The 25,661-nt window shown below is 40.8% G+C and overlaps 1 protein-coding gene across 2 annotated transcripts in view; it reads right to left on the reverse strand.

Moving 5' to 3' along the window:
- LOC149820206 (uncharacterized) overlaps window positions 1-25,661 on the reverse strand; it is a 172,139-nt gene that overhangs the window by 62,318 nt on the left and 84,160 nt on the right. For both annotated transcript variants that reach the window (XM_089982397.1, XM_089982398.1), the window contains 2 exons: window positions 11,407-11,575; window positions 3,700-3,770 (listed from right to left, as the gene is read on the reverse strand). In XM_089982397.1, the coding sequence (XP_089838523.1) occupies window positions 3,700-3,770; window positions 11,407-11,575 (240 nt within the window). The remainder of the gene's footprint in view (window positions 1-3,699; window positions 3,771-11,406; window positions 11,576-25,661) is intronic.

Raw genomic sequence — 25,661 nt, forward strand, 5'->3', positions numbered from 1 at the left:
ACTAAGTATGAAAATACGCTATATTACAAGAACACCATTAGAAAATCCAGTCGTATGTCTATCCCCACCTAACAGATTTATTTCTTATGAATCTTTATCTCCAAATTATAGAACATGTCTTATAGCATTACATTTCTATCGTGAACCATCACATTCTAATAAAGCTAAAGACTTGTCTTATTGGGTTAAAGCTATGAATGTAAAATTGAATGCCCTTAGGAAAGACAAAACATGAGAAATAATTACCTTATCCCTAGGAAAAAAAACTATATGAAGTAGATGGGTTTTTAAGGTCAAAACCAAGAGCAATAGAACCTTAGAAAGATATAAAGATAGGTTAGAATACGGGATTGACTACGAAAATACTTTTGTACTCGTATCTAGGATGACTAGTGTTAAGACACTCATAGATGTAGCCCTTATCCAAAAATGACCTATTTTCCAACTAGATGTTAAGAATGCTTTTCTTAATGGTGAACTAAATGAAGAAGTCTATATGGATCTTCCAGTGGGATTTGATATCGAAATGAGCAAAATCCTTAAACTTAGGAAAGCCTTGTATGGTCTTAAACGGGCTCTTAAGGCCTAGTAATATAGAATTACTATTGTCATGACTAATTTGAGCTTTCATTCATGTTATACAGACACTGCTCCCTTTGTTAAAAGTACAGGTACAAATGTTGTTATTCTTTTACTTTATGTGGATGATATGATCATAACCAAAAATGACAAACAGGGAGTTAGCGATATTAAAAATATTTAAAAAAAAAAGAACTTAGGTTTCTTAAGATATTTTTTAGGTGCTGAAGTAACATATCCTTCAAGAGGATATATCATATCTCAAATGAAACTTGCGGCCAACATTTACACTAAATCTGGGATCTCAAATGACAAGGTGGAGACACCTAACTGGAGGATCCCACGCCTTATAGACAACTAATCAGGTGTCTCACTTGTCTAGTACCAAACCTAATATAGCTAATGTCGTCCACTCATTAAGTCAGATTCAACATGCTCCCACCACTGTGTACATGAGTGCAGTATTGAGAATCGTCAAATATATAAAGAGCACAATAACTAAAGGACTTTTCCTATCCTCATCCTCATCTTTAAATTTAATTTCCTATATTAATGTTGATTGGGGTGGAAATCCAAATGACAAGGTTTCAACCACTGGTTTTTGTATGTTTTTAGGTGAAGTTGGTACTCTCTTGGAGATGCAAGAAGCAACAAAAAATCTTATTGTCATGCACTGAAGTTGAGTATAGAGTTATGGCTACGACAACTATAGAACCTGTGTGGCTAAAAAACCTTCTCAAAGATATGGGGGTAATCGTATTCAATCCTTCGAAGATGTGTTGTGATCGAGGTTGTCAAACTAAAAAGTGAAAGCGGAAAACGATATGGAAAGTGGAAGCAAGAAGCGAGGCATTTCAAAATTTATAGGAAGCGGGAAGCGAAGTATAAATTTGAAAGCGAAATGAGAATAAAAAATGAAGCAATATGGTAACTGAATAAGAATCAAACAAGAAGCAAATAAAAAATAAAATAAAATTGATTATTCTTATATTTCATAATTTTTCAGTAAAAGAGTTATTTTTTTGTTAAAATCTAACAATGATGGGTATAACTTAGAGAAAGTACATGGTAAGTGAGTGAAAGCGTGAGAAAAATACATGAAAAGAAATGTGAGAAAAACATATAGGAAGCATAGACCATGTGTGTAGAAAGCATAGAAGAAGCATGGGAGAATCGAGATTTTCATGAAGTTTCGGAAGCGAGGAATATCGTGCTTTCAAAGCGAGTTTTTGGGAAGCGCACTTCTCACCTACCTAAGAAGCTTCCAGTAACTTTGGTTGCGACAACACAAGTGCTATTTATATCGCCAGCAACCACACCTTCCACAAGCGTACCAAGCATATTGAAATATGTTATTATATTCGAGATGAATACTTGAAAGGAACCATTGAGTTGTCGTGTGTCACTTCGGAGTACCAGCTTGCAGATTTCTTCACCAAAGCTCTTTCTGCACCTCGCATTTTGTTCCTTCTCAATAAACTTTTGATGTTTACACTGTAAGTTTGATGGGGGTGTTAAAATAGGTTGTTATGTACATATATATGTTACACTATTTATAGTTTTGTAATAGGAAATGCCCATTAGGGGTATTTTAGTCTTTTCACAGCATTGTAATAGGATGTGTCAATTAGAGGCACAATAGTATTTTTATATTTTTTTCTTTATTTTTGTTACCATGTTCTTTAGCTTAAAGCTAAGGGCACTTGTGTAAATGGGCATTAGAGTCATTGAGACCTCCCCAACGAGCCCTATTTCTAGCCGTTGGGGAAGGTCCCAAGGCCTCTAGTGTGTTTGTGTTATGTATATATAAGGGTGAACCCCCTCTTGTATTTTATGCTTATCTCAAGCAATTACAACTTGATAAGATTTATATTTTTAAAAGTTTTGTGCTCTTTTCTAGCTTGTTGAAGTTCTTATTTGCACTTTGTGCTTTTGTGGTGCCTTAGTGCCTTTGTATTGTCCATTAAGTGAACTTGTATTTGTGCATGTGCACATTGTTTTTTGCTCTCCGTTTGTTTCATTACATATAATATATATACACACACAATATATCTAAAACACAAGATTATTAGTTTTATATATATATATATATATATATATATATAACTGAAAAACATAAACTATAGAAAAAACAAAGAAAAGGAAGAAGAAACAGGAAGAAGAAAAAAAAAGGAAAAAGAAAGAAAAAACAGGCAGAAAAAGAAAAGAGAGTAAGAAGGAAAAAAGTGGGGGCTAAAGAGAAGAAGAAAACCGAGAGAGGGATATAGACAGCAAACCAAGAGAGAGAGAGAGAGAGAGAGAGAGACCCTTTTTATACCTGGCTTTTGGCATGGTTGACCAAGCGGTCAACCAAGTTAAAAAAAATGGACAAACATAGCCTTTAAGCCTAGGCATACTCAGCCTAGGTGTCACCTAGGAGATAAAATAGGGGCCCCACCGCCCAAACCCAAAAGCCCAGATGGTGGGGCTGCGCCTAGGCCACAGCATGACAGCTAAGGGTTGGTCTTAGATGACGTTCTCAATAAGAGAAACGAATAGTGCCTACAAAAGCAGTTGAAGAATAGTAAAGTTCAGCCCTTATGTGGTGTACAACTGGTAAACTATGTCTATGTTGAACAATTCATTGATAAACATAACACTGACCGTGCATTCAGATTGCACCCTTACACCCTTCTCATGCAGAAAAATATAAGCAACAATAATAGGTTGCTTCCAACATTCTTCTACTGCCTAGCCATCATGTCCAAATAATTCAGCATCCTTAAAACAACTATGGGACAGAAGTAGCCTTATTGCAGAGCAAAACTAAAGCTTTTGAAGAAATAGAGAATGCATGCACAAGGAAACACAAAGTTACGACCCTTAGAGTAAACTAAGCTAACAGCATGAAGCATGTTGAATTTAGCTAAACAGCACAGTGCATAATTTATCTGAAAAATATATGGATGTACGCTAAAAACATAAACTGCTTAACCTAGCACTTAAATAATCAGTAAAACTCATTCTATAGCATATCAAAAAATCAACCAATGCCAACCAGAACCTGAACAACCTAAACTGAGTGTAATGCTGTGAGAATTGGCAGACACTTTTTTATGTAGAAGCGAGAGAAACACTTACAGATTGGCTGTGTCCCGTTAAAGAATGAACTAAGCTGCCATCAGCAGCATTCCAAACACAAATTCTGCAATCTAGAATATACAGTTGGAAAGAATTTAAGAGTTAAAAGCACTGCAAGCCATAATACAGATAATATGCTTCTACGAGATTCATCAGATAAAGAAAGAAAAACAAACCACAAAAATAGGTGAATTCAGAAATAGAAATGAAGGTTATTTGCAAAAGCACAGATCAGTAACCAGATCATGACAACTGATGGATGTCCTTCCACGTAGATTATATACAGGCATAGAAAGGATGTGTGATACATTTGTAAAGACATTATGGTGAGAAACATTGACTAAACAAAAGAATTGAAATTTTAAGTGACAAACCAAAGAAAAGGGCAATAGTAGGATGCATGTGGATATGATTGCATGTGTAATGTAACAGTCAAGATGGAAGACATGACACTCTCATCATAGGACCTAAACGAACACGACCAAATTTTAACTTAATTAGCATGTCACTGAGCATAATTATAAGATTAAGTTGCATAGACAATTGTAGCTTTTGTTTCTCTTAACCACAGTCACAAATATCAATTTTGGCTATATCTCGGCAAGCAATTTCTCAAGATAAGATAGGTTTAGTTGATAAATCTAGGCAAAAACTTGGTGCTTCAATTTTTTTAAATATAAAAATAGCATAAATAAGTAAGAAAATAACATGTTTAGATAATAAAACAGACATAACAAAAGAAATAAGTAAAAAACGCAAAAAAAGAAGAAAAACATAGTTAGAAATAGAAAAAAAAGTAAAAAAGTAGAAAGCAACTGATAACATGATGATTTCAAAATATCCTTTGCCTATAATATTGTCATATGAATTTATAGCATTACTATCATGCTATATTTTCAAAGGGAAAATATATGGTGGTTCTGTACCATGATACCTTATGGTGATAAATACTCTTGTTTGTATGGATCTTGCCACCAAATGGTAAAACTAACCGTACAGATGTGTTTAGCATGGTTTATTTATCATGTTAGAAGGTTTTATCATGGCTAATACACCATAAGATTCATTTTTGAGAGAGCAAAAAATCAATGGCTCACAATTCATGAAATTAAGGGTGGTTTCAAAATGGTGTAAAACATCCCATTTGAGTCAACTTTAACACATGAAAATAGTAAATAAAACATACTAAACATCATCCAAAGGTTAGATTTTGCTTTTGAAGCCTAGATCTATGTAAATCAAGTGTGTACCACCTATGTCACAGGGATTCGGCCAATAGTGTGCCACACCCGTGTCAATGCGACGCGACTCGGGTGCGGGTGAGGGTGCGGCACCCGGTGCTGTCAAGCCGACCCTAGGTGCAATCAACGCACCCAGGGTTATAACTGTCCATAACTGGACCCCAAAAAAATGCTGAAAGTGGTTGGGCAGGAGATTAGGGCAAATCTCCCTCCCCCCAACGCCTCCCGCCATCTCCTCTCCTACTCTTCTCTTCAGATGGACGGCGGTTGCACTCTTGATGCCTCCTCTCCTCCAACGAACGGCGATTTTCGACCCAAGCTCTCCTCACCTTCTCTGGCGACTACAAGGTCTCTCTCTCCCTAGGTTCAGCTCCTAACCCTACTAGGCTAGGTTCGGCTCTCATCACTGGCTGTCGAACCCAGCCCTACTCGGCTTCAGCCCTGCTGAGCTAGGTTCGGCTCCCAGCCCTGGGCACTATTAATATATTTAGTTTGATTTAATTGTGGTATTAGTTTTTATTAATGAATAATAGAATTGTAGATTGTTAATTTGATTTATTGCATGCATGATGAATTGATGATATGATAATTGTTTTTTATCTCATTAGTGCTACTGTTAAAAATTTTATATATATATATATATATATATATATATATATATATATATATATATATATATATATATATATATATTACCCTCCCGCACACCCGCACACCCGCACCTAAGTTTTTTTAAAGTCCCGCATCGCCGCACCCGCACATATGTGACATAGAGTACCACTATAGAAGCACCCATTTTCAAAATGCCACCTATATCTGTGACTGTAATAATAATAATAAAAATTTATGTTTGGATCCGGGCCGGATCCGGACCCGGATCCGACCCGGGTAAACAAGTCGGCTGTGTGCTTTTAAAAGCACGCAGCGACGAAGGAGGGGAGGTTCTGGGAACCTCCTTCCCCCTCTCGTCTCTCGGTCTCTCTCGTCTCCTTCCTCTGCGTTGCCGACCCGCCGCCACCTGCGACCCCCCCCTCCGATGCCGCCGCTGCCGCCGCCGGCGACTCCCCAGGTACGCTTCTTTTTCTTCTTCTATCCTCTTCGTCTCCCCCGACCCTCCTCTCTGCTCCCTCTGTCACGGCAGGGGAGGGGCCGAGCCCCTCCTCCTTGCCTCCTGTTACGGCAGAGGAGGGGCTCGGCCCCCTCCTCTCTGCTCCCTCTGTCACGGCAGGGGAGGGGCCGAGCCCCTCCTCCCTGCCTCCTGTTACGGCAGAGGAGGGGCTCGGCCCCCTCCTCTCTGAGCCCTCTGTCAAGGCAGGGAAGGGGCCGAGCCCCTCCTCCCTGCCTCCTGTTACGGCAGAGGAGGGGCTCGGCCCCCTCCTCTCTGTCCCCTCTGTCATGGCAGGGGAGGGTCCGAGCCCCTCCTCTCTGCTCCCTTTTAGGCAGGGGAGGGGCTGAGCCCCCTCCTTGCTCCCTTTTAGGCAGGGGAGGGGCTGAGCCCCCTCCTTGCTCTCTGTTATGGCAGGGGAGGGGCTGAGCCCCCTCCCTGCCCTTTCGTTCGGCAGGGGAGGGACTGAGCCCCCTCCCTGCTTCGTGTTACGGTAGGGGAGGGGCTGAGCCCCCTCCGTGCTTTTTGTTTTGACAAGAGAGGGGGTTGAGCCCCTCCCTGCTCTTTGTTACGGCAAGGGAGGGGGCCGAGCCCTCCCTGTGCCTCTTTTCTCGTTAGGCAGGGGCATCGCCCCTGCCTTCGTTGTTTTTCGGCAGGCCGGGGCAAGCCCCCTTGCCTCGCTTTTCATTGGCATCAGGCGGGCCTCCGTTCGTTTTTGAAAGGCAAGGTGTGGCCTCCTGCTTCCCCCTTAGTGGCTTGCAGGGAAGGGCCTCGCTTCCTTGCTCTCTTGGCTGGCAGGGCGAAGCCTCCCTCGTTGTCTTCTTCGGGCAAGGGTGCGACCCCCTGCCTCCCCGTTTGTCGCTGACAGCATGTTAGCAGGGGCTCGTGGCCCTGCCCCTGCTTCTTGCGCTTATAGCAGGTGCGCATGTGCACGATGCCCTGCCTCTGTTTCCCTTACGTCAGGACGGTGATAGTGCCCCTGACTTTCTATTTTGGTATTAGCTTGCTAAGATCGTTACTTTTGCAGCTCGTACGACGGATCCCGCTCACGCTCTGCGACCCGAGCCGCCAATCGCGTACATCCTCGGACGACAGCAAGCTTGCAACTCTCAAAGGTAGGGGAAGATTGCACAGAATACTTGGACAATTGAATTGAGTTCAATTAACTAAAAAGGACAATTAAATAAATATATATGAATATATATATCATATATATTTATACAAGTACGCATTTAACTCAAGGACGCAGTTTCGCGATCCTTGTCCTTTACTTAGTCGTTGTGCATCGCGCACAGGTTTTGTATTGCACTCCTGTTTACAGTTCCTTTACTTTGCCGTTGCGCATCGTGCAAAGGTTCTGCGTTGCACTCCTGCTTACAGTTTTTACTTACCGTCGCGCGTTGTGCGAGGATATGCGTTGCACTTCTGTTTACAGTCTTTACTTTGCCGTCGCGCTTTGCGCTAGGCTCTTGCTTTTGCATATGTGTTGGTATTGCCTTGCTATTGCAGAGGTGCAAGTCCTTGCTCTTTGCGTATACTTTAAAGGCATCCTCGTGGAGGATGCAAGGGGCATTTACCCCACTCCCTCTTGCGACAAGAGTTCAGTCGGGAGCGAGCGGCATATCCTCGTCTAAGGAGAGGGATACCTCGCAAGGATACTAGCTCTTCGTGCGTGCAGTCCTGCAGAGTCGACTTGAGGTTTCAGGGAGCTGCGAAAAGCATCAAAGACTGCTCCAAATCGAAGCATTTGGAAGGATGTGACTGACTGGTTCTACTCGCCTTTTTGGCATATCTCGGGTGATCCCGAATTGGAGGTTCAAGCGAACTTCTTAGCGGGTGTTCTGTTGAGAAACCCGTATCCCGTCTATCGAGGCCGGTATCGAGTCATGCGAGACATGTAGATACCCCGATAGCGGATATGATTCGAGATAATCACATGCATAATGTTGGCACAATGTACTACTTTTTCAAAAGATAAAGTAAAGTAGATAAACTTTACATCTTTGTGAAACACTCCTGTTGAGGCTTCTATTGAGGAGCTATACCCCCTTCATCCTAGAGTATTTGTAGTCGTGCACGACACGTCTAGTACTGCGATGATCGGATGAGGCGGTCGTGCGACCTCGAACAACGCTAAATGCAAAATGTTGTAATCACATAAATGGCCTCACATTCGCCTTCACAGGCAAGATGCTCGGGTGGTTTAAATACCACAGCATAGAATGGGTCGTTAGTTAAGCAACCCCTAACGTACCTATTCGTTTCTTTGTGTCTATCAAGGGAGAGGACAGAGCGGTACAAACTCCAATGGACAGGTTGTTAACAACCACCCTACGGGCAACGATCCGGCCTCCCCAGTCATTGGAGTTAGGGGAAAGGGGCTACATTAGTTAGCTCAACACTTCTGCAGAAGTTGGATGCGTCCGTGGCACAGCCTCCTTTGGGGAATCCTCTCTCGGCTAAAGCCGTCCCTTTGGAGCGAACTCAACTAGCTATTCGGGTTATTGAAAATACATAGAATAACAGACGCCCGAACTAGTTTCAGTTGGGTCTACGTTTTGCCTGCGCGTACCCGCAGGTTCGTAATTATCGAAACATAAGGTCTGTTCACACTGGTCGTTGAGTCGTGAGCTTCGCTTGCACTACTGCTTCTCTTGCACTACTGATTCGCTTGCACTACTGCTTCGCCTGCACTACTAATTCGCTTGCTTGCTCGATAGTTCAATATGCTACTCGTTGAGTTGTGTACGCCTGTCAAGGCGTTACTCTAGTTGGTTAAACTGCTTACGCAGTTCTTTGCGAAATAATAAGGAGTTTCTCATACTAGTTAAATGCTTATAATAGTAGCATTATGCCAGTTGCTACATATTAGCATGTGACTTGCTTTATCCCTTGGTCGAACTGTTTGGTGCTTATTGTAGCGTAGCACTTGTTGGCTTGCATCTCTTATGATTGATGTGATTGCATACAGCTCGTAATCTACGAACTGGTGGCAACTAGGATTGATGTGGTCGCTTGTCTTATAAGCTGCTTACATATTGTGATATAATTGTTGTCGTATGATTGCTTATGAATGGCTTGTGATGTAATGGTTTATGCCTTACGATTAATTTAATTACTTGTTCATGGACTGAGCCATTTTATGGTAATTATATGTTTTACGAGCATTGTTATGAGTGCTTGTCTTATTCAGTTGTTTTGTTTGGCTGACGGGTAGAGTTAGTTACCCTTCGCCCATAGAATCAACTGAATTGCCATATCTGCGCGTTCTCATGTGTCGTTTACACATGCTTTGAGGGCCTATTTGAGGATTGCAATATTCCTCGTGGCAATCATACGATGCGTAGGATTATATGCTTCTGCGCGGAGTGATACAATGCATATTGCTGATATACATGTTTGTGCCCATATTGTAGCTACTGACCTCGAGAGCAGTCAACTGTTCGGAGTAGTCGATTGTATAGATGCGTGTATCACCGAGTAGGGTGTCTGACGAGCACCTGATCTCCAAAGGATTATCTGCGAGGGCGTGTATGATCAAGACCAGGTACTCGGCTAGAGTGGTAGATTCTCTGTGAGGATGTACACTGTCCACGAACGGGTAGCCGCAAGGACGGTGAACTCCTGTGAGGAAGTGTATGGTCCAAGATCAGGTATACCATCTAGAGCGGAATTCCTTGTGAGGTTATACATTTCCCAGACCAGGTGATCCAGCGTTGATCTTGTTGTTGGTATTAGTAGCTATCGACCCCAAGAGCGGTCTTTTGTGTTGATGCGTGTATCGCAATGATTTTCATTGGATATGGCATATGTTGGGGATCGGTTTCCCAAAGGTTTCGTTGTGAGGTTGTACATTTCCCAGATCGGGTGACCCGGCTAGAGTGGGAGATCTCTGTGAGAATGTACACTGTCCACGAACGGGTAGCTGCAAAGACGGTGAACTCCTGTGAGGAAGTGTAGGGTTCAAGATCAGGTATACCCTCTAGGGCGGTAATTCCTTGTCCGGTCGTATATCTCTCGGACCGAACGATCTGACGTGGATCTTGTGTTTTCGCTTACCATAAAAAGTTATGGTGAGCTGTGACGATCTTCTGAGATTGTTTGTGATAGCCAACTATGAATTCATAGTTTCGGCTTTCTGTTTTAGCATGATTACATGCATGACTCGGATGTGAGAATCAGATCGTTAGTGATTTGAGTTAGTGATCATGTTTTGGACCTTCTACGGAAGGGTGAGCTTCTCTGAGAAGGTATGACGCCTTAGTGCGTCATAACCGGTGACGGTTAGCCGCGTAAGACTTTGAGAGATGAGGATAGATTAAGGTTGTTCAGGACAATGCGTTTGTTAGAAGTAGTGAGCGACAAACGATGTCCTGATGGTGATTAGATGCAGAGACCTCGTTCTAGGAACGAGGACAAGCTTGTTGCGTAGTAGTTCTCAACTTACGATCAAATGGATCGTATGCTGCGTTGATCAGTTGCACTGTTTACTTGCTTTGAACTGCTTACTTGCGTTGAACTGCTTACTGTTTGCACTACTTACGCATTTGCACTGCTTACTCGCTTGCACTACTTACTCGCTCGCACGCCTTATTCGCTTGTACTGCTTACGTGTTTGCACTATTCACCTGCTTGCATTGCTTATCTGCTTTAAACTGCGTAGCCTACTGAATTAAATGTACTTAATTCAGTTCCTTGTAGTCTTTCTTGTGCACCTACTAGTTTTTCGCGAAACTAACCCATTCTATGGGTACAGGTGTTTATTAGGTACACTACGGGCGATGGCGCGATTGCAAGATGGCTTCAAGACTTCTTCTTCATGCTCTTAGCTCGCGTCCTGGACGCTTGGGTTCGTATCGGATTTCCCTTAGGATATCCGAATCTTGTCAGTTTTGGTTCTTTTAGCTAACGTGCCTAAAGTTGTCAGCTTGCCTTATGATTTATCAAAGAAAAATCTTCCGTTGATTTCATAAACAAACTCTGAAGAAAAGAGATATTTCTAGTCTCTTGCCTGTTTTTCTGAAAAGGGTCCGCAAGTTTGAAATTTGGGGCGTTACAGTGACTATGCTTTTAACACAAGTTTCACATGTTGAAAAGGAAGCAAAAAGTCAAGCATAACATTTTTTAGGTAAACAAGGTACACCGGCATTTTGCCTTGAAATTTTGGATTTGATAAAGGTGTCATCACTGTCATGTAACATCTTCACCTGCATAAAACTTTGAAAAAAACGATAGGGAAAAAGAGAACTATGTAACCAACAGGACAGTAATTCAAAACAATCCAACAATTATGATGCCAAGAGGATATAAAAAACATATTAACAACATCAATCACACTAAAAATGGTAAGTCAGAACATACCCATGATAGCAGCAAGCACGAAACGATTATCCAAGCTCCAGACAATCATATTAACACCACGAGGTGTTGGGAGAAATCTCTGCCTTGGTCCACCACAAGCAGGTTGAGGTGGCATTGGTGGGGGTGGAACTTTGAGATGGTATGCTCGTGTCCAACGTCCAACTTTTCCCTAAAACAACAAATATAAAAAGGTTATACAACACAATACTAAAAGACTATTCTGTTTGACACATACAAGACCGCAATAAAAGCAGTGTTTATAAACAATAATTTTTTTCCATAAATTACCTACATATATTGCATCACTAGAATCTCGAAATAGCAAGAATAGCAAAACCTCTGAAAAAAGATCCAACAAGACGAGTGTGTACACATGGACTCCTCCCCCCTCCCCCCACACCACACACACACACACACACACAAAATGAAAGAATTCATCTTTCTAATAGTCCTTTGCTACTGCATGTTTGCCTCATTCTTAAGTGTGTCAAATCCTTCATAGGTACATTTTCAATGCAAGTCAAAAGTTGGCTCATTCGCCTTGATACAATAAAAAGGTAAGATGAACCACAAACAATTTTCCGGCTATGGAAAGTACCTAACATCAGAATACCCTAGTATAATTGTTCCTAAGGAACCACGAATCTCCTACTGTTGCAAATAATGTTCGACTCTTATTTTTTTAAATGATTCTTATGCACAATCTTCATCAGAGCTGATATGCATCCTTCTGCCTGATAGTAACAGTACAACTACCTAAGACAATATAATGCTATAACTACTGATAAATTGAAGATTTTGAGGTTCATGCATCCTCTCACCTCACCTCCATGGACACATTAACTAATCTAATGCTTTTTTATTTCTGGTGGAACAAAGCAAAAATGTTACATTACCCATGGATGACAGATAAAGGAAAAAAGGAAGAGGAAATAATGCAACAATCAAACATGAGAGTTTTCATACAAGAACCAATTCCATGTCTTTACCATAGGCACTTGATCTTAGCATAAGCTTGTAGCTTCCATTGAATGAATCCATGAACTAACGAATGATGGTTCAAGACCACAGTCAATGTGTTAACTATTCTTTGACTCCCATTTTTATCTCTTCCTAAGAGGTAAAGAGATACCATATGTTCCTAAATGTTGTCTCCTACACTATGACACATTGCAACATGTGATGGTCATGAAATGACATAGGCACAGCCGGTACAGAGTGGTTGTTTTCCAATAGATGTGAGAGTATGACTGACTTGCATATGTTGCATAAACAAAGACAGATCAAAACATATAAATAAATTTTGCTATAAAATACAGAACAAAAATTATAAAGAAAAATACAGAAAGCACAAAATATACACAATAATATACAATGTATCCTTATATAATGTCCATATGCAACACCTGACACCAAAACCTTAAGTACCAAGGTCAACACAAGTACATTATGCATTTTGAAGTACCCATGTGACAGTTAGGTTCTCAAAATCCATATTCTAGACTAAATGTCTTCATCCTTTGCATGCTAAATGCTAAAAAGTTTGCCCAGAAAACCAATACACAAAATTCAGATCTTTCATGGAAAGGGGGCATCAATTAACAAGAAAATTGCCTCTAAATTATGGCATACGCAAAGAGCAAGAACCTGCACGTCATCTGCAATAGCAAGGCAGTAACAACACATATGCAAAAGCAAGAGCCTGGCGCAAAGCGCGACGGCAAAATAAAGACTGTAAACAGGAGTGCAGCGCAAACCCTCGGCACAACGCGCAACAACAAGACTGTAAAAAGGAGTGCAGCGCAAAACCTTTGTGCGATGCGCGACGACAAAGTAAAGACCGTAAGCAGGAGTGCAACGCAAAACCTTTGCGCGGTGCGCGACGGCAAAGTAAAGGACAAGGATCGCGAAACCGCATCCTTGAGTTAAATGCGTACTCGTATAAATATATATGATATATATATATATATGCATATATATTTATTTATTTGCCCTTTTTAGTTAATTGAACTCAATTCAATTGTTCAAGTCTTCTGTGCAATCTTCCCCTACCTTTGGGCGTTGCAAGTTTGCTGGTGTCTGCGAGTGTAAGCGGTGGACGGCTTGGGTCGCGGAACGCGATCACGATACGTCGCACGAGCTGCAAAAGTAACGATCTTAGCAAGCTACCACAAAAAATAGAAGGTCAAGGGCACTGTCGTCGTCCTGACGTAAAAGAAGCAGAGGCAGGGGCATCGTGCACATGCGCACCTGCTATAAGCGCAAGAAGCAGGGGCAAAGGCAGGGGCAGGGGCTGCGAGCCCCTGCTGACTTGCTGTCAGCGGACTCCGAGGAGGCAGGGGGGTCGTGCCCTTGCCCGAAGAAGACAACAAGAGAGGCTTCGCCCTGCCTGCCAAGAGAGCAAGGAGGCGAGGCCCTTCCCTGCTGTAAGAAAGTGAAAAATACGCTACAACAAATGTCTCTCAACAAGTTCTCACAAATACACCATAAGAACCACAAAGGTTCACAAAGAGAACTTTAGAATACACACAACCTGAAACGGGTATAAAAATGAAAAATAAACAATTTTATTGATTTGAGATAATAACCCAAAACAAGAGTAAGTCTTTACAAGGGGAATAGCCCCATATTTATAGAGAGGTAGAGAGAAGCCTTAAGAGTGTTGTTGGACTCTCCAACGGCTCTAATAGAGCTGTTGGGGAGTCCAACAGCTCTTTTTGGATTTACCTTTTTGACTTTGTCAAAAAGGTACCTTTTTGACTAGTCAAAAAGGTAAAGGCCAAATCAGTCCAATGATGGACTGGTTTAGCTAATTCTAGTTGTATTTTAACTAAAATTAATTAAACGAAAAATCCTAACTAGAAAGAAGATAAAACATTACATGTCTATGAGATTACATATGAGATATTATATGATATTACATATTTTAACACCCTCCTTCAAACTTACGGTTAGATAACCGAAAGTTTGCCTAAGAGAAAGTGAAACCTAGTAGCAGCGAGAGGCTTGGTGAAGAAATCGGTCAGCTGATATTCTGAAGCAACATAGGGAAGATTGATGGTGCCACGCAAAAATTCCTCTCGAACATAATGGCAATCCATTTCTATATGTTTGGTGCGTTCATGAAATGTCTGATTGCTTGCAATATAGATAGAGCTCTTGTTGTCACAACACAGATTTGGTGCTTTTGGACTTTCAACTCCCATATCGGAAAGTAGACGTCGAAGCCAGACTAATTCCATAGTAGTTGTAGCCATTGCCCTATATTCAACTTTAGTTGATGAGAGAGAGACCTTTTGTTGCTTCTTACATCGCCAAGACACCAAGGATTCTCCCAAAAAGACACAAAAACCTGTAGTTGAGTGGCGGTCATTTGGATCACCACCCCAATCTGCATCAGTATAAGCAAGCAATTCTAAGTTAGAGGAAGCGGATAAAAATAATCCTAGAGAAATATAATTTTTGATATATCTAATAATACGCAAAACTGCTCCCATATGAACAAAAGTTGGAGCATGTTGAATCTGACTGGCTGTATGGACCGCATGTGTAATGTCAGGTCTTGTGATAGATAGATGCGATAGAGCCCCAACAAGTTGCCTATACGGAGTCGGATTCTCGAGTGGCTCTCCATAATCAATCTTCATTTTGACATTCACAATCTCAGGAGTATCAACGTGTCTTTCATCTGAAATACCTGACCTGACAACAATATCTAATGCAAACTTAGATTGAGTTAGCAAGTAACCTCTAGGTGAGTAGGCAACTTCTATACCAAGAAAATATTTCAAAAAACCCAAATCACTCATTTCAAAATGTGTTTTGAGAAATTTTTTAATATCATAAACTCCATGTTTATCACTTCCAGTGATGATCATGTCGTCAACATAGAGTAGAAGGATGATAATACCTGCATCAGAATTCTTAACAAACAAAGTTGTGTCAGTAAGACAAAATCGAAAACCAAAATCAAGCATAATCTTACTAAACTTATCATAGCAAGCTTTTGGAGCTTGCTTGAGACCATATAAAGCTTTGTTTAGGCGAAGTGTTTTCCCTTTAGGTATATTCATTCCTGGTGGTGGGTCCATGTATACTTCTTCAGCTAAAGTTTCATTTAGAAAAACATTTTTAACATCCATTTGAAAGATATGCCAACCTTTTATTGATGCAAGAGCTATTAGGATTCTAACAGTGGTCATTCTAGCTACTGGGGCAAAGGTTTCTTCATAGTCTTCCATATTCTTGGGAATAGCCTTTTGCCACCAACCGAGCCTTGAATCTTTCAAGAGTGTCATCACTCTTGGTTTTCACCTTGTACACCCAGCGACAACCAATAGATTTCTTGTTGTTTGGAGGATGGTCTTGAATGGTCCAAGTATTTGCTTTTTCTAAGGCTTCTAAGTCGATTTTCATAGCCTTGACCCATTCTGGTTGATCCTTGGCTATATCATAACTGAGAGGTTCTTCATAGGAATGAATTAGAGCAATAAAGGCTTGATGTTTTGGTGAAAAAGACTGATATGACACAAACTTTGCAGGAACCCTCGAGATCCTAGTGGATTTTCTTGATGAAGAGGCAGATTCTTGTTCCCTTGTGTATTTATCCAGGGCACACTGTCTTTCTAAATTTCTGCGTCTAGACTATTGAATACAATCTTAACTATTTCTATGAGGATCAGAATCAGTCACATCCATCTGATCATCTAGATCAATTTCTCTTTCACTATCCTTTGGAACTAGATCCAACAAGAAGGAATACTCATTTATTTCAATAAAATTTTGTTTTCAAAAAAACTTTCATTTTCTAGAAATGATACATTCCTTGAAACATATAACTTGTTGTTTTTAGGGTCAAAACATTTGTATCCTTTTTTATTATTTGCATATCCTAAAAAAGTACAGGGTATAGCACGGGGAGAGAATTTATCATTTTTATCTGTAAAAACAAAGCACTTGCACCCAAACACCCTCAGTCTAGAATAATCAGGTTTTTGTTTATAAAGCTTTTCAGTAGGAGAAATATTCTTTATTGAGGATGAGGGCATCCTATTAATAAGATACACAGCAGTCAAAATAGCTTCGGCCTAAAAAACTTTAGGAACTTGATGTGTGATAAGTAGTGTTCTAGTTGTTTCTATAATGTGTATGTGTTTTCTCTCAGCTAACCCATTTTGTTGAGGGGTATAGGGACAAGATTTTTGGTGTGAAATTCCATGTGAGTTCAAATATTATTTAAATTCAGTTGATAAAAATTCTCCCCCTGAATCAGTGCAAAATATTGAAATATCATTCTTAAATTGATTTTTGACCATATTATGAAATATTTGAAAAAAAGAGAACACTTCAAATTTGTGTTTGAGAAAGTAAATCCAGGTATATCGTGTAAAGTCATCCACGAAAATTACATAGTATAAAAACTCACCTTTTGACGTAACTGGTGCAGGACCCTAAACATCAGAGTGAATTAATTCAAGTGGTCGAGTGGAGACAAAAGTTCTTTCTTGAAATGATAGTCGTTTCATTTTTCCAAGAATACATTTTTCACAAGTGAAAGTTTCAAAATTACAAATTTTTTCCATGTTTGGAAAGTACTGAAGCTTGGATATACAAGGATGACCAAATCTTTGGTGTAAAAGATCCAAGCCTACTTTTTGAACATTGCAGCATAATGTTTTCTTTGGTAATTCCAAAAAAATCATGTAATATAAGCCTCCTTCTCTATGGCCTTCCCCAATCAGCTTCCCTGACTGGTGATCCTGTACTTGACAATCATGAGAAGAGAAGGAAACATTACACCCATGATCAGTTAATTGAGAAACAGATAAGAGATTTAGATTAAGTTTGGGGATATATCTAATCTTTGGAACACCAAATCCTTTTGAGTTTTGAGAGTTATTTTCGAAATTTCCTATTCCTTTTATCTCAAGGGATGTTCCATCCGCAGTAAAAACACTCGATCCACTTGAGTCATAACAATGCGACAGTAATTTTAAATTTGGTGTCATGTGAAAAGAAGCACCAGAGTCAAGAAACCATAGGGGTTTACCTAGATCAGAGGTGCCAACAGAAGAGATCGCAACTCCAACTGAGGGAGAAGTTCCTTTAAGAAGAGGTTGTAGAGCCTCCATCAGCTGAGACAGGGACATGTTTCCAATGGATATCTCATTTGATTCTTTTGATTCAACAACAGCTACCTTCTTCTCATAAGATTTTTTCAACTTTGGACAGTAAGTTTTAACATGTCCGGGTTCATGACAGTAATAACAAATAACTTTTCTCCTTTCAAAATCGCCTCCTTGCCTTTCATTGTTTATTCTCTCAATATGTTGAGGTTTGTATGTGTGAATGTGATTACCTAGTCTAGATACAGCTAAAACTGTATCATCATTGCTTTTGTCGACTCGTTTCTTGAGTCTATTCTCTTCCATACTTAGCTCTTCAATGGTATCTTCAATAGAGGGAACATTTCCCCGATGTAGAAGAACGGACTTGGTTGATTCAAATTCGGGTCTCAACCCATTTATAAATTGAAAAAAATGCTCCGCATTTACTTGATTTTGGTGAAGCTCAATGTCTTGTGGACAATGCCACTTTGGTTCAAGAAGAGCAAACTCTTCCAATAGTTCGGATAAGCTATTATAGTATTCTCTAATACTTCTCTCCCCTTGAACCATATTCCGAACCTTTTCTTGTAAGTTACATATATGAGCAATATTTTTAAGAGAATACATTTTCTTAAGATATTCCCACGCATCATTAGCATGTTCAAATTTTGCGAGACTTGAACACTTCTTTATGTCTACACTAGAAATTAGCCAAGACATGATCTTGGCGTGACCCATTCTCCATTCTTTCCATTCCTTTTCATATGTGGAGATGGCCTTAGTTTTTTCCACCTCCGAAAGAGGTACTTCTCTTCCACCTTCTTCTTTAGTGAGCGTTAGTTTAGGTTCCTTATCGGTTCCATCAACTAAGCCCCATAGACCCTTTCCCCAAATAAGATGCTTCATGATTGAAGCCCATGTTACATAGTTTGAATCGTTGAGTTTTATGGACTTAATGGAGACATTATCATTGTCATCCATTTTACAAGCTTGGGAATGAGAGGAGAAGAAAAAAAAGCAAGTGGGAAGAGGAATATTTTAACCACAAAGATCGAAAACAAGTAGCCTTCCACGCCCTTCAAGGCTACACATGATCACTCCTTCAAATAGACTTCACTTTCTTGAAGAGTAGTTGCATGGCACGCTTCCCAATACACGTCCACCGACCTTGCTCTGATACCATGTAAGAAAGTGAAAAATATGCTACAACAAATGTCTCTCAACAAGTTCTCATAAATACACCATAAGAACCACAAAGGTTCACAAAGAGAACTTTAGAATACACACAACCCGAAACGGGTATAAAAATGAAAAATAAACAATTTTATTGATTTGAGATAAAAACCCAAAACAAGAGAAAGTCTTTACAAGGGGAATAGCCCCATATTTATAGAGAGGTAGAGAGAAGCCTTAAGAGAGTTGTTGGACTCTCTAACGGCTCTAATAGAGCTGTTGGGGAGTCCAACAACTCTTTTTGGATTTACCTTTTTGACTTGGTCAAAAAGGTACCTTTTTGACTAGTCAAAAAGGTAAAGGCCAAATCAGTCCAATGATGGACTGGTTTGGCTAATTCTAGTTGTATTTTAACTAAAATTAATTAAACGAAAAACCCTAACTAGAAAGGAGATAAAACATTACATGTCTATGAGATTACATATGAGATATTATATGAGATTACATATTTTAACACCTGCAAGCCACTAAGGGGGAGGCAGGAGGCCGCACCCTGCCTGCCGAATATGCAAAGAGGGCTAGAAGACACGGTCCTCTGCCATCTCTGCAAAAGGACAGCGACGACGACCCTGCTCTGTCCTGCAAAAAGAAACAAAGATAGGGGATGAGCCCCTGTTTGCCAAGCAGAAACAGAACACAGGGAGGGCTCGGCCCTCCCCTGAACAATAGAGGGAGGAAGGGGGGTCTCGGCCCCTTCCCAGCGAAACACGAAAACAGGGAGGGGATTGACCCCTTCCCTACGCAATAAACAAGCAAGGAGGGGCTCGACCCCTCCTCCTGTATAAAAGACAAGCAGGGAGGGGCTCGACCCCTCCCCTAACATCAAGGGACCGAGGAGGGGGCTCGACCCCTCCTCCTGCATATTACGAAAGCAGAGGGGGGTTGAACCCTCCTGTGCATAGCACGTAGGCAGGGAGGGCTCAAACCCTTCCCCGCAACAAACAGAGGCAGGGAGGGTCGAACCCTCCCCTGCATGACAAAAAGGAGACAGGGAGGGCCCGACCCTCCCTGTGAAAAAGAAGGGACAGGGAGGGCTCGACCCTCCCTATGACCAAGAAGAGACAGGGAGGGTCTCGACCCTCCCTATGAACACAAAAGGGCAGGCATGGGCCCCAAATTCCCTGCCAGAACCCTTCTCACAGGCGGCAGGGGTTTTACACCTGCCGACCTGTCGGCTAAGTGGCAGGGGCTCGGCCCTTGCCGACTTACCTGAACAAAAGGCAGGTAGGGGAGGCTCTAGCAGGTTGCCGACGATGCGATCGTCGAAGCTCGAAGGCCGCTCGTCGGCTTCGATCGTCGGCGTCTCCAATCGCAAGCAACAACGAGAGAGAGACACAGCAGAGGGGAGAGAAGGGGAGAAAGTGGTGGCCGGCGACTTCCATCGTCGATGCCCGGCCGCCACGAGACAGAGACAAGAGAGGTAGAGAGGAGAGAGAGCGACGAACGAAAGAGGGAAAAGAGGGGCGTACCTGGTGGTCGCCGGCGGCAGCAGCGTCGGAGGGAGGTCGCAGGTGGCGGCGGGTCAATAGGGGTCTCCAACAAGAGAGAGTGCAGAGCCGAGTCGGGGAGAGAGAACGAGAGAGGAAGAAGGGAGGTGAGGGTTCTCTTTGAAACCCCAGCCTTGTTGTCTTCAAAAGACACGGGAGGCGGTGCCTCCCTTTCGGGTCCGGGTTCGGGTACGGGTACGGGTCCGGATCCGACCCGAATCCAAGCTTTTTTTTTTTTGAGTTCTTACATCAATAGTAGTAGGTTATAAGTACAACACTAATACAATTTTTAGGGTACAAAAATACCCTCTAATGAATAGGAGAAATACAACATTTTACATTTAGATCCTGATCCAATCTAGTACAAAAATCGGATCCGGTACATAAGTCGGGTCTCGTACTGCACAAACCCGACTTGGATCCAAGATCCAATAACAACTTCTTTTCAACTCTTACGGTGGTTTATTTGATAAATAGGATGCCTTAAAAAACCATTGAAAACATTTCTCCTATTGAAAAATTATTTAAAACATCTCCTGATTATAAAAGATTGAGAGTATTTGGTTGTAAATACTTTGTCCTTACTCACAAAAACGATAAACTTTCTCTAAAAGTTATTCTTTGTGTTTTCCTAGGCTATGTTGAAAATAAAAAAAGGAATAGATGTTATAAAATTAAAATAAACAAATTTTATGTTTCAAGAAATGTTACTTTTCTTAAAAACGAAAATGGATTTGGTAAAGAGAAAATCCAAGAGCATTGTGACTATTCTTTTCTTTTCTATTAGAATATAGATCGCATATGGATCCAGTTCTGGATCCATATCCATATAGAACATATGCACATGTATGTTACCATTATAATGTATTTTACATTACTAACCAGGGGCAATCTTGCCATTGTAAAAAGGTGATTGTAAACCTATTTTATTCTAATGATGTTCAGTGCAGCACACAGAAAATCAGAGTGGCTGCCGATTACAAAGGAAAATCCCTCCTCCTCTCTCCTCTCTCCTCTCTTCTCCCCCTCCTCCTTCTCGGTATTCATGATAAAACAGTCAACGCAAGCAGTTTTAACATGGTATCAGAGTACCGATCAATCTGGGCGTAAAAGTATCTTCGTCAAGGATCGTGAAAGAGTCTGCCCCATTGGTGACGATCTGCCAAGCCTTCTGCCGAGTCTTTCTCCTCATTGGGAACGTGAAAAGGGCCTATTTCAGTCAAGCCTATTTCTTCATCAGGGATCGTGAAAGGGCCTGTTCCACGACCTACCGTACCTGCTATTTTTCCTCTTCAGACAGCCGAGCCGACCTTCAGTCAAGTTTACAAACAGGTCACGTATGTTTTTATCTCTCTCTCTACTTCAGCCGAGCCCTTTGTTCTTCAACAACAGCCGAGTTTCTTCTTCTTCTACTGCTGAAATACTCCATTTCTGTCAACGTCATCTGCTGTTTCTCCTATTTTTCTTTTGTTGAGATTTATTTTCAGTTTCATTCCCATATCACGCCAACTTTTTCTTTCTCATGCTGTCGTTAATTTCTGTTTTCCCTTTCTGACAATTCTGAACATCACGATACTGTTGGTTCAACGTCATCTTCTGTTTCTTCTATTTTCTTTCGCTGAGATTTATTTTCAGTTTCATTCCCATATCACGTCAACGTTACTGTTGGTCTGAAAATTGTTTTGTCAGACTACTTTATTCTCTTCTACTTAATCTTGCATTACTCTGTCGTTTTCTTTTCTTGTTACTTCAGCCACAAGTGTTTTCATTTCAGTTTCAGTTACTAATACTTCAGGCAAGCAGTGTCTTCCCATTGTCAACCAGTTACCAATGGATACTTCAGGCTATTCGAGTCTTTCTTCCAACTTCCTTGGACAACTAGTTTCGAAGAAATTAACTACCAACAACTTGGAAAAGGCAAATTGCACCTTTTATTCGTAGTCAAGACCTTTCAGGCCACTTGGATGGATCGACTCCAATACCTCCAGAATTTATCATAACTGAAACCAAAGAAGATGGAGGATTGCCGAGTACTATCCGCAATCCTGCATTCGTTTCTTGGATGAAGTGTGATCAGGCTCTTGTTGCATACATCACTTCCACACTATCTCAAGAGATATTGATTTTCATTCCTGATGATTGCACATCCAAAGTTTTGTGGGAAGTTTTGGCTCAGACATATTCTCAGATATCAGAGGCTAAAGTATTGTTTCTCAAACGAGAATTTCAGATGTTAAGAAAGGTGGCAATGAGCATTATTGAATTCCTAAATCAAGTTAAAAGCATTACGGACCAATTAGCCATGGTTGGGTATCCAGTATCAGATAAAGAAAAGGTGCAACAAACATTGAATGCCTTGGGATCAGAATATCATGTCCTTGTGACCTCCTTATTATGCTTACCTACATTACACAGTTTTGAGGAATTACGTGCCAAACTCCTTCAATATGAAATGACTTTGAAGAGCATGTCTGATGCTCCAGCTGGACAATCATCTACACATGAGGTTCTTGCCACAGGAATGATAGTTGATCGAGCACGAGGAGGACGTGGCAAAGGCAGGGAAACTGCCATCCGGGGTGGACGTGGGTTACTACCTACACCAAATTCCACAGCCGTTTTTTCAAGGAATGTTCCCACATGCTATCAGTGTAATAAACGAGGCCACATCAAAGCCAATTGTTGGTTCAACCCGCAGAATCGAAACATAGTGCAAAATAATAGAAATATTGCTACACCAGGAACTGCAGGTACTTTTCGGGTCAGTGATGATGCTAAGGATCTTCTCTTATCTGCGATGGCCAACTTGAACATGAAACAGAATGATGATGGAATATGGTATGTTGACTCCGGGGCAGCGACTCATGTCACTGGCAATGCAGGTAAATTCTCTACTTTGGTTCCCTATTCTGGAAAATCTAATATTGTAACTGGAGATGGGACTCACTACCCCATTTCAAACATAGGCAATGTCCTTATTCCTTTGTCTGAGTCATCTATTTCTTTATCTGATGTTGTTCATGCACCAAATATAAAGAAAAACATTGTCTCTGTATCTAAACTTGTTGACTCTACCAATTCATCTGTGGAATTTACTCCCACTGTCTTTGTCAAGGACCTTCAAACAAAGGAGATGTTCGCTAAAGGAGAGCGACGTGGAAAGATGTATGTCTTCAGTGAAGATCCAACCTCCAGTGTCTTGAAGCCCAAGCCTGGTCACCTCTCTGAAAACGTCCTAAGTTTATCCAAATGTAATAAGCCAGATCTCTGGCATTCTCGTCTTGGTCATTGCAATCAAGTCTATATTGAAAAATTAGTGTCCAATGGTTTTCTTTTAGAGTCTGTTTCACTTTCATTAAAGAATAAAATGTGTTCCAGTTGTCAAGTTTGCAAGAGTCATGTACTTCCCTTTCATCAAATAAATAAAAGATCTTCTATCCCTTTTGAGATAATATGCTCTGATGTTTGGGGTCCAGCTCCCAATCCTTCTTCTTCAGGAAGTAAATACTATGTATCTTTTATTGACAGTTTCTCTCGTTTTACCTGGACATTCTTCATGAAACACAAATCAGAGGTTTTTCTTATTTTTCGTCACTTTCATGCCTATGTTAAAAATCAATTCTCCCAAAATATTCAAATTCTCCAGTGTGATGGAGGTGGTGAGTATTCCTCCAAAGAATTTTTAGATTTCCTCCAAGATAATGGGATACATCGTAGAGTTTCTTGCCCGTATACTCCACAACAAAATGGAATTGCTGAACGTAAACACAGACATATTGTGGAAAGTGCAATGAGTATGATGCATGGTTGTAATTTGCCTATCAACCTTTGGACAGAAGCTTTTCACACTGCCACTCATGTGATAAATCGTTTTCCTATGCCTATCCTTGAAAATCAGTCTCCCTATTATGTTCTTTTTGGAATACAGCCTAATTATGATGAGTTACAAGTTTTTGAATGCACATGTTATGTACATGTTGACAAATCCATGAGAAACAAATTTCAAGACAAAGCCTCTATATGCCAGTTTGTAGGTTATGCAGATGAACACAAGGGGTACAGGTGTTATGACCACATCAATAAGAAGATCAGAATTTCCAGAAATGTTGTCTTTGATGAAAGTAGCTTTCCAGAAAATAAAGCCAACTATGATCGTGAACATGGTGTTATGACTGATAATTGGTATAATCCATGGCTCAGTGCTGAACTTATTTCACATGCGGCTGAGTGTACCACTTTGGCTTCTGAAAACATACATGATGAGACGGTTTCCGATAAGATGTCGGAAACAGAATGTCAGAGATACAAAGGGAACGTCTACACCAGAAGACCCAGAGTGCAAAAAGATGCACCTGTTGGAGAACACATGACATTCCCCAATAACATAGAGGCACCAAGAAGATCAAGCAGGATAAGACATCCAATTGAAAAATGGGTAAGTTACGATAACTTCTCTATGGATTTTCAAATTTTCCTATCCAAGGTTGAAAAACATGAAGAACCACTTGGGTTTTGTCAAGCTCCTCAATCTAACAAATGGATTGAGGCAATGAATGAGGAAATAGAGGCACTTCATGAGTGTCGAACATGGGAGATAGTTGGTCGTCCCCCAGATAAAAATGTTGTTGGCTCAAAATGGGTGTATAAGATTAAATATAAACCGGATGGGAGCATTGAACGATACAAGGCACGTCTTGTTGCCAAAGGTTTCACCTAAGAATATGGTGAAGATTATGATGAGACCTTCAGCCCAGTAGTGAAAATGGGAACCATTCGTATTATCCTCGGCTTGGCTATTGAACATGGGTAGAGCCTTAGTCAACTTGACGTCAAAAATGTGTTTCTTCATGGGGACTTAAAAGAAGAGGTCTATATGGAGCAACCTCAAGGTTATGCAGAGGGAGACCCAAAAGCATATGTATGTAAATTAACCAGAGCATTGTATGGTTTAAAACAAGCCTCCAAGTCATGGTTTGAAAGCTTCTCCTCAGAGATTCAAAACCACGGTTTTATTCGTTCCCAACTAGACCATTCTTTATTTATATACAGGGATGGAACCACTGTAGTTTTCTTGCTTATATATGTTGATGATATAGTGGTCACTGGCAATGCTCCAGAGCATATTCAATAAATTAAAGTTTTGTTGAATATGCGATTCAAGATGAAAGATCTTGGAAAGCTAAGATATTTTCTTAGTGTAGAGGTGGACAGACAGGATGGAGAAATGTCATTAACTCAACACAAATATACTCTTGATCTGTTGGCCAAAGCAGGAATGACAGATTGCAAACCTATGCATACACCCAGTGTTGTCAATCAAAAACTCAGCATTTGTGATGGCGAGTTGTATCCTGATGCAAGCAAGTATCGCAGTTTAGTGGGCATGTTACAGTACCTTACTTTTACTAGACCAGATATTATATATTCT

This window comes from Nuphar pumila, chromosome 12 (assembly GCF_984573655.1).
Source record: "Nuphar pumila chromosome 12, dmNupPumi1.hap1.1, whole genome shotgun sequence".
Taxonomy (NCBI): Eukaryota; Viridiplantae; Streptophyta; class Magnoliopsida; order Nymphaeales; family Nymphaeaceae; genus Nuphar; species Nuphar pumila.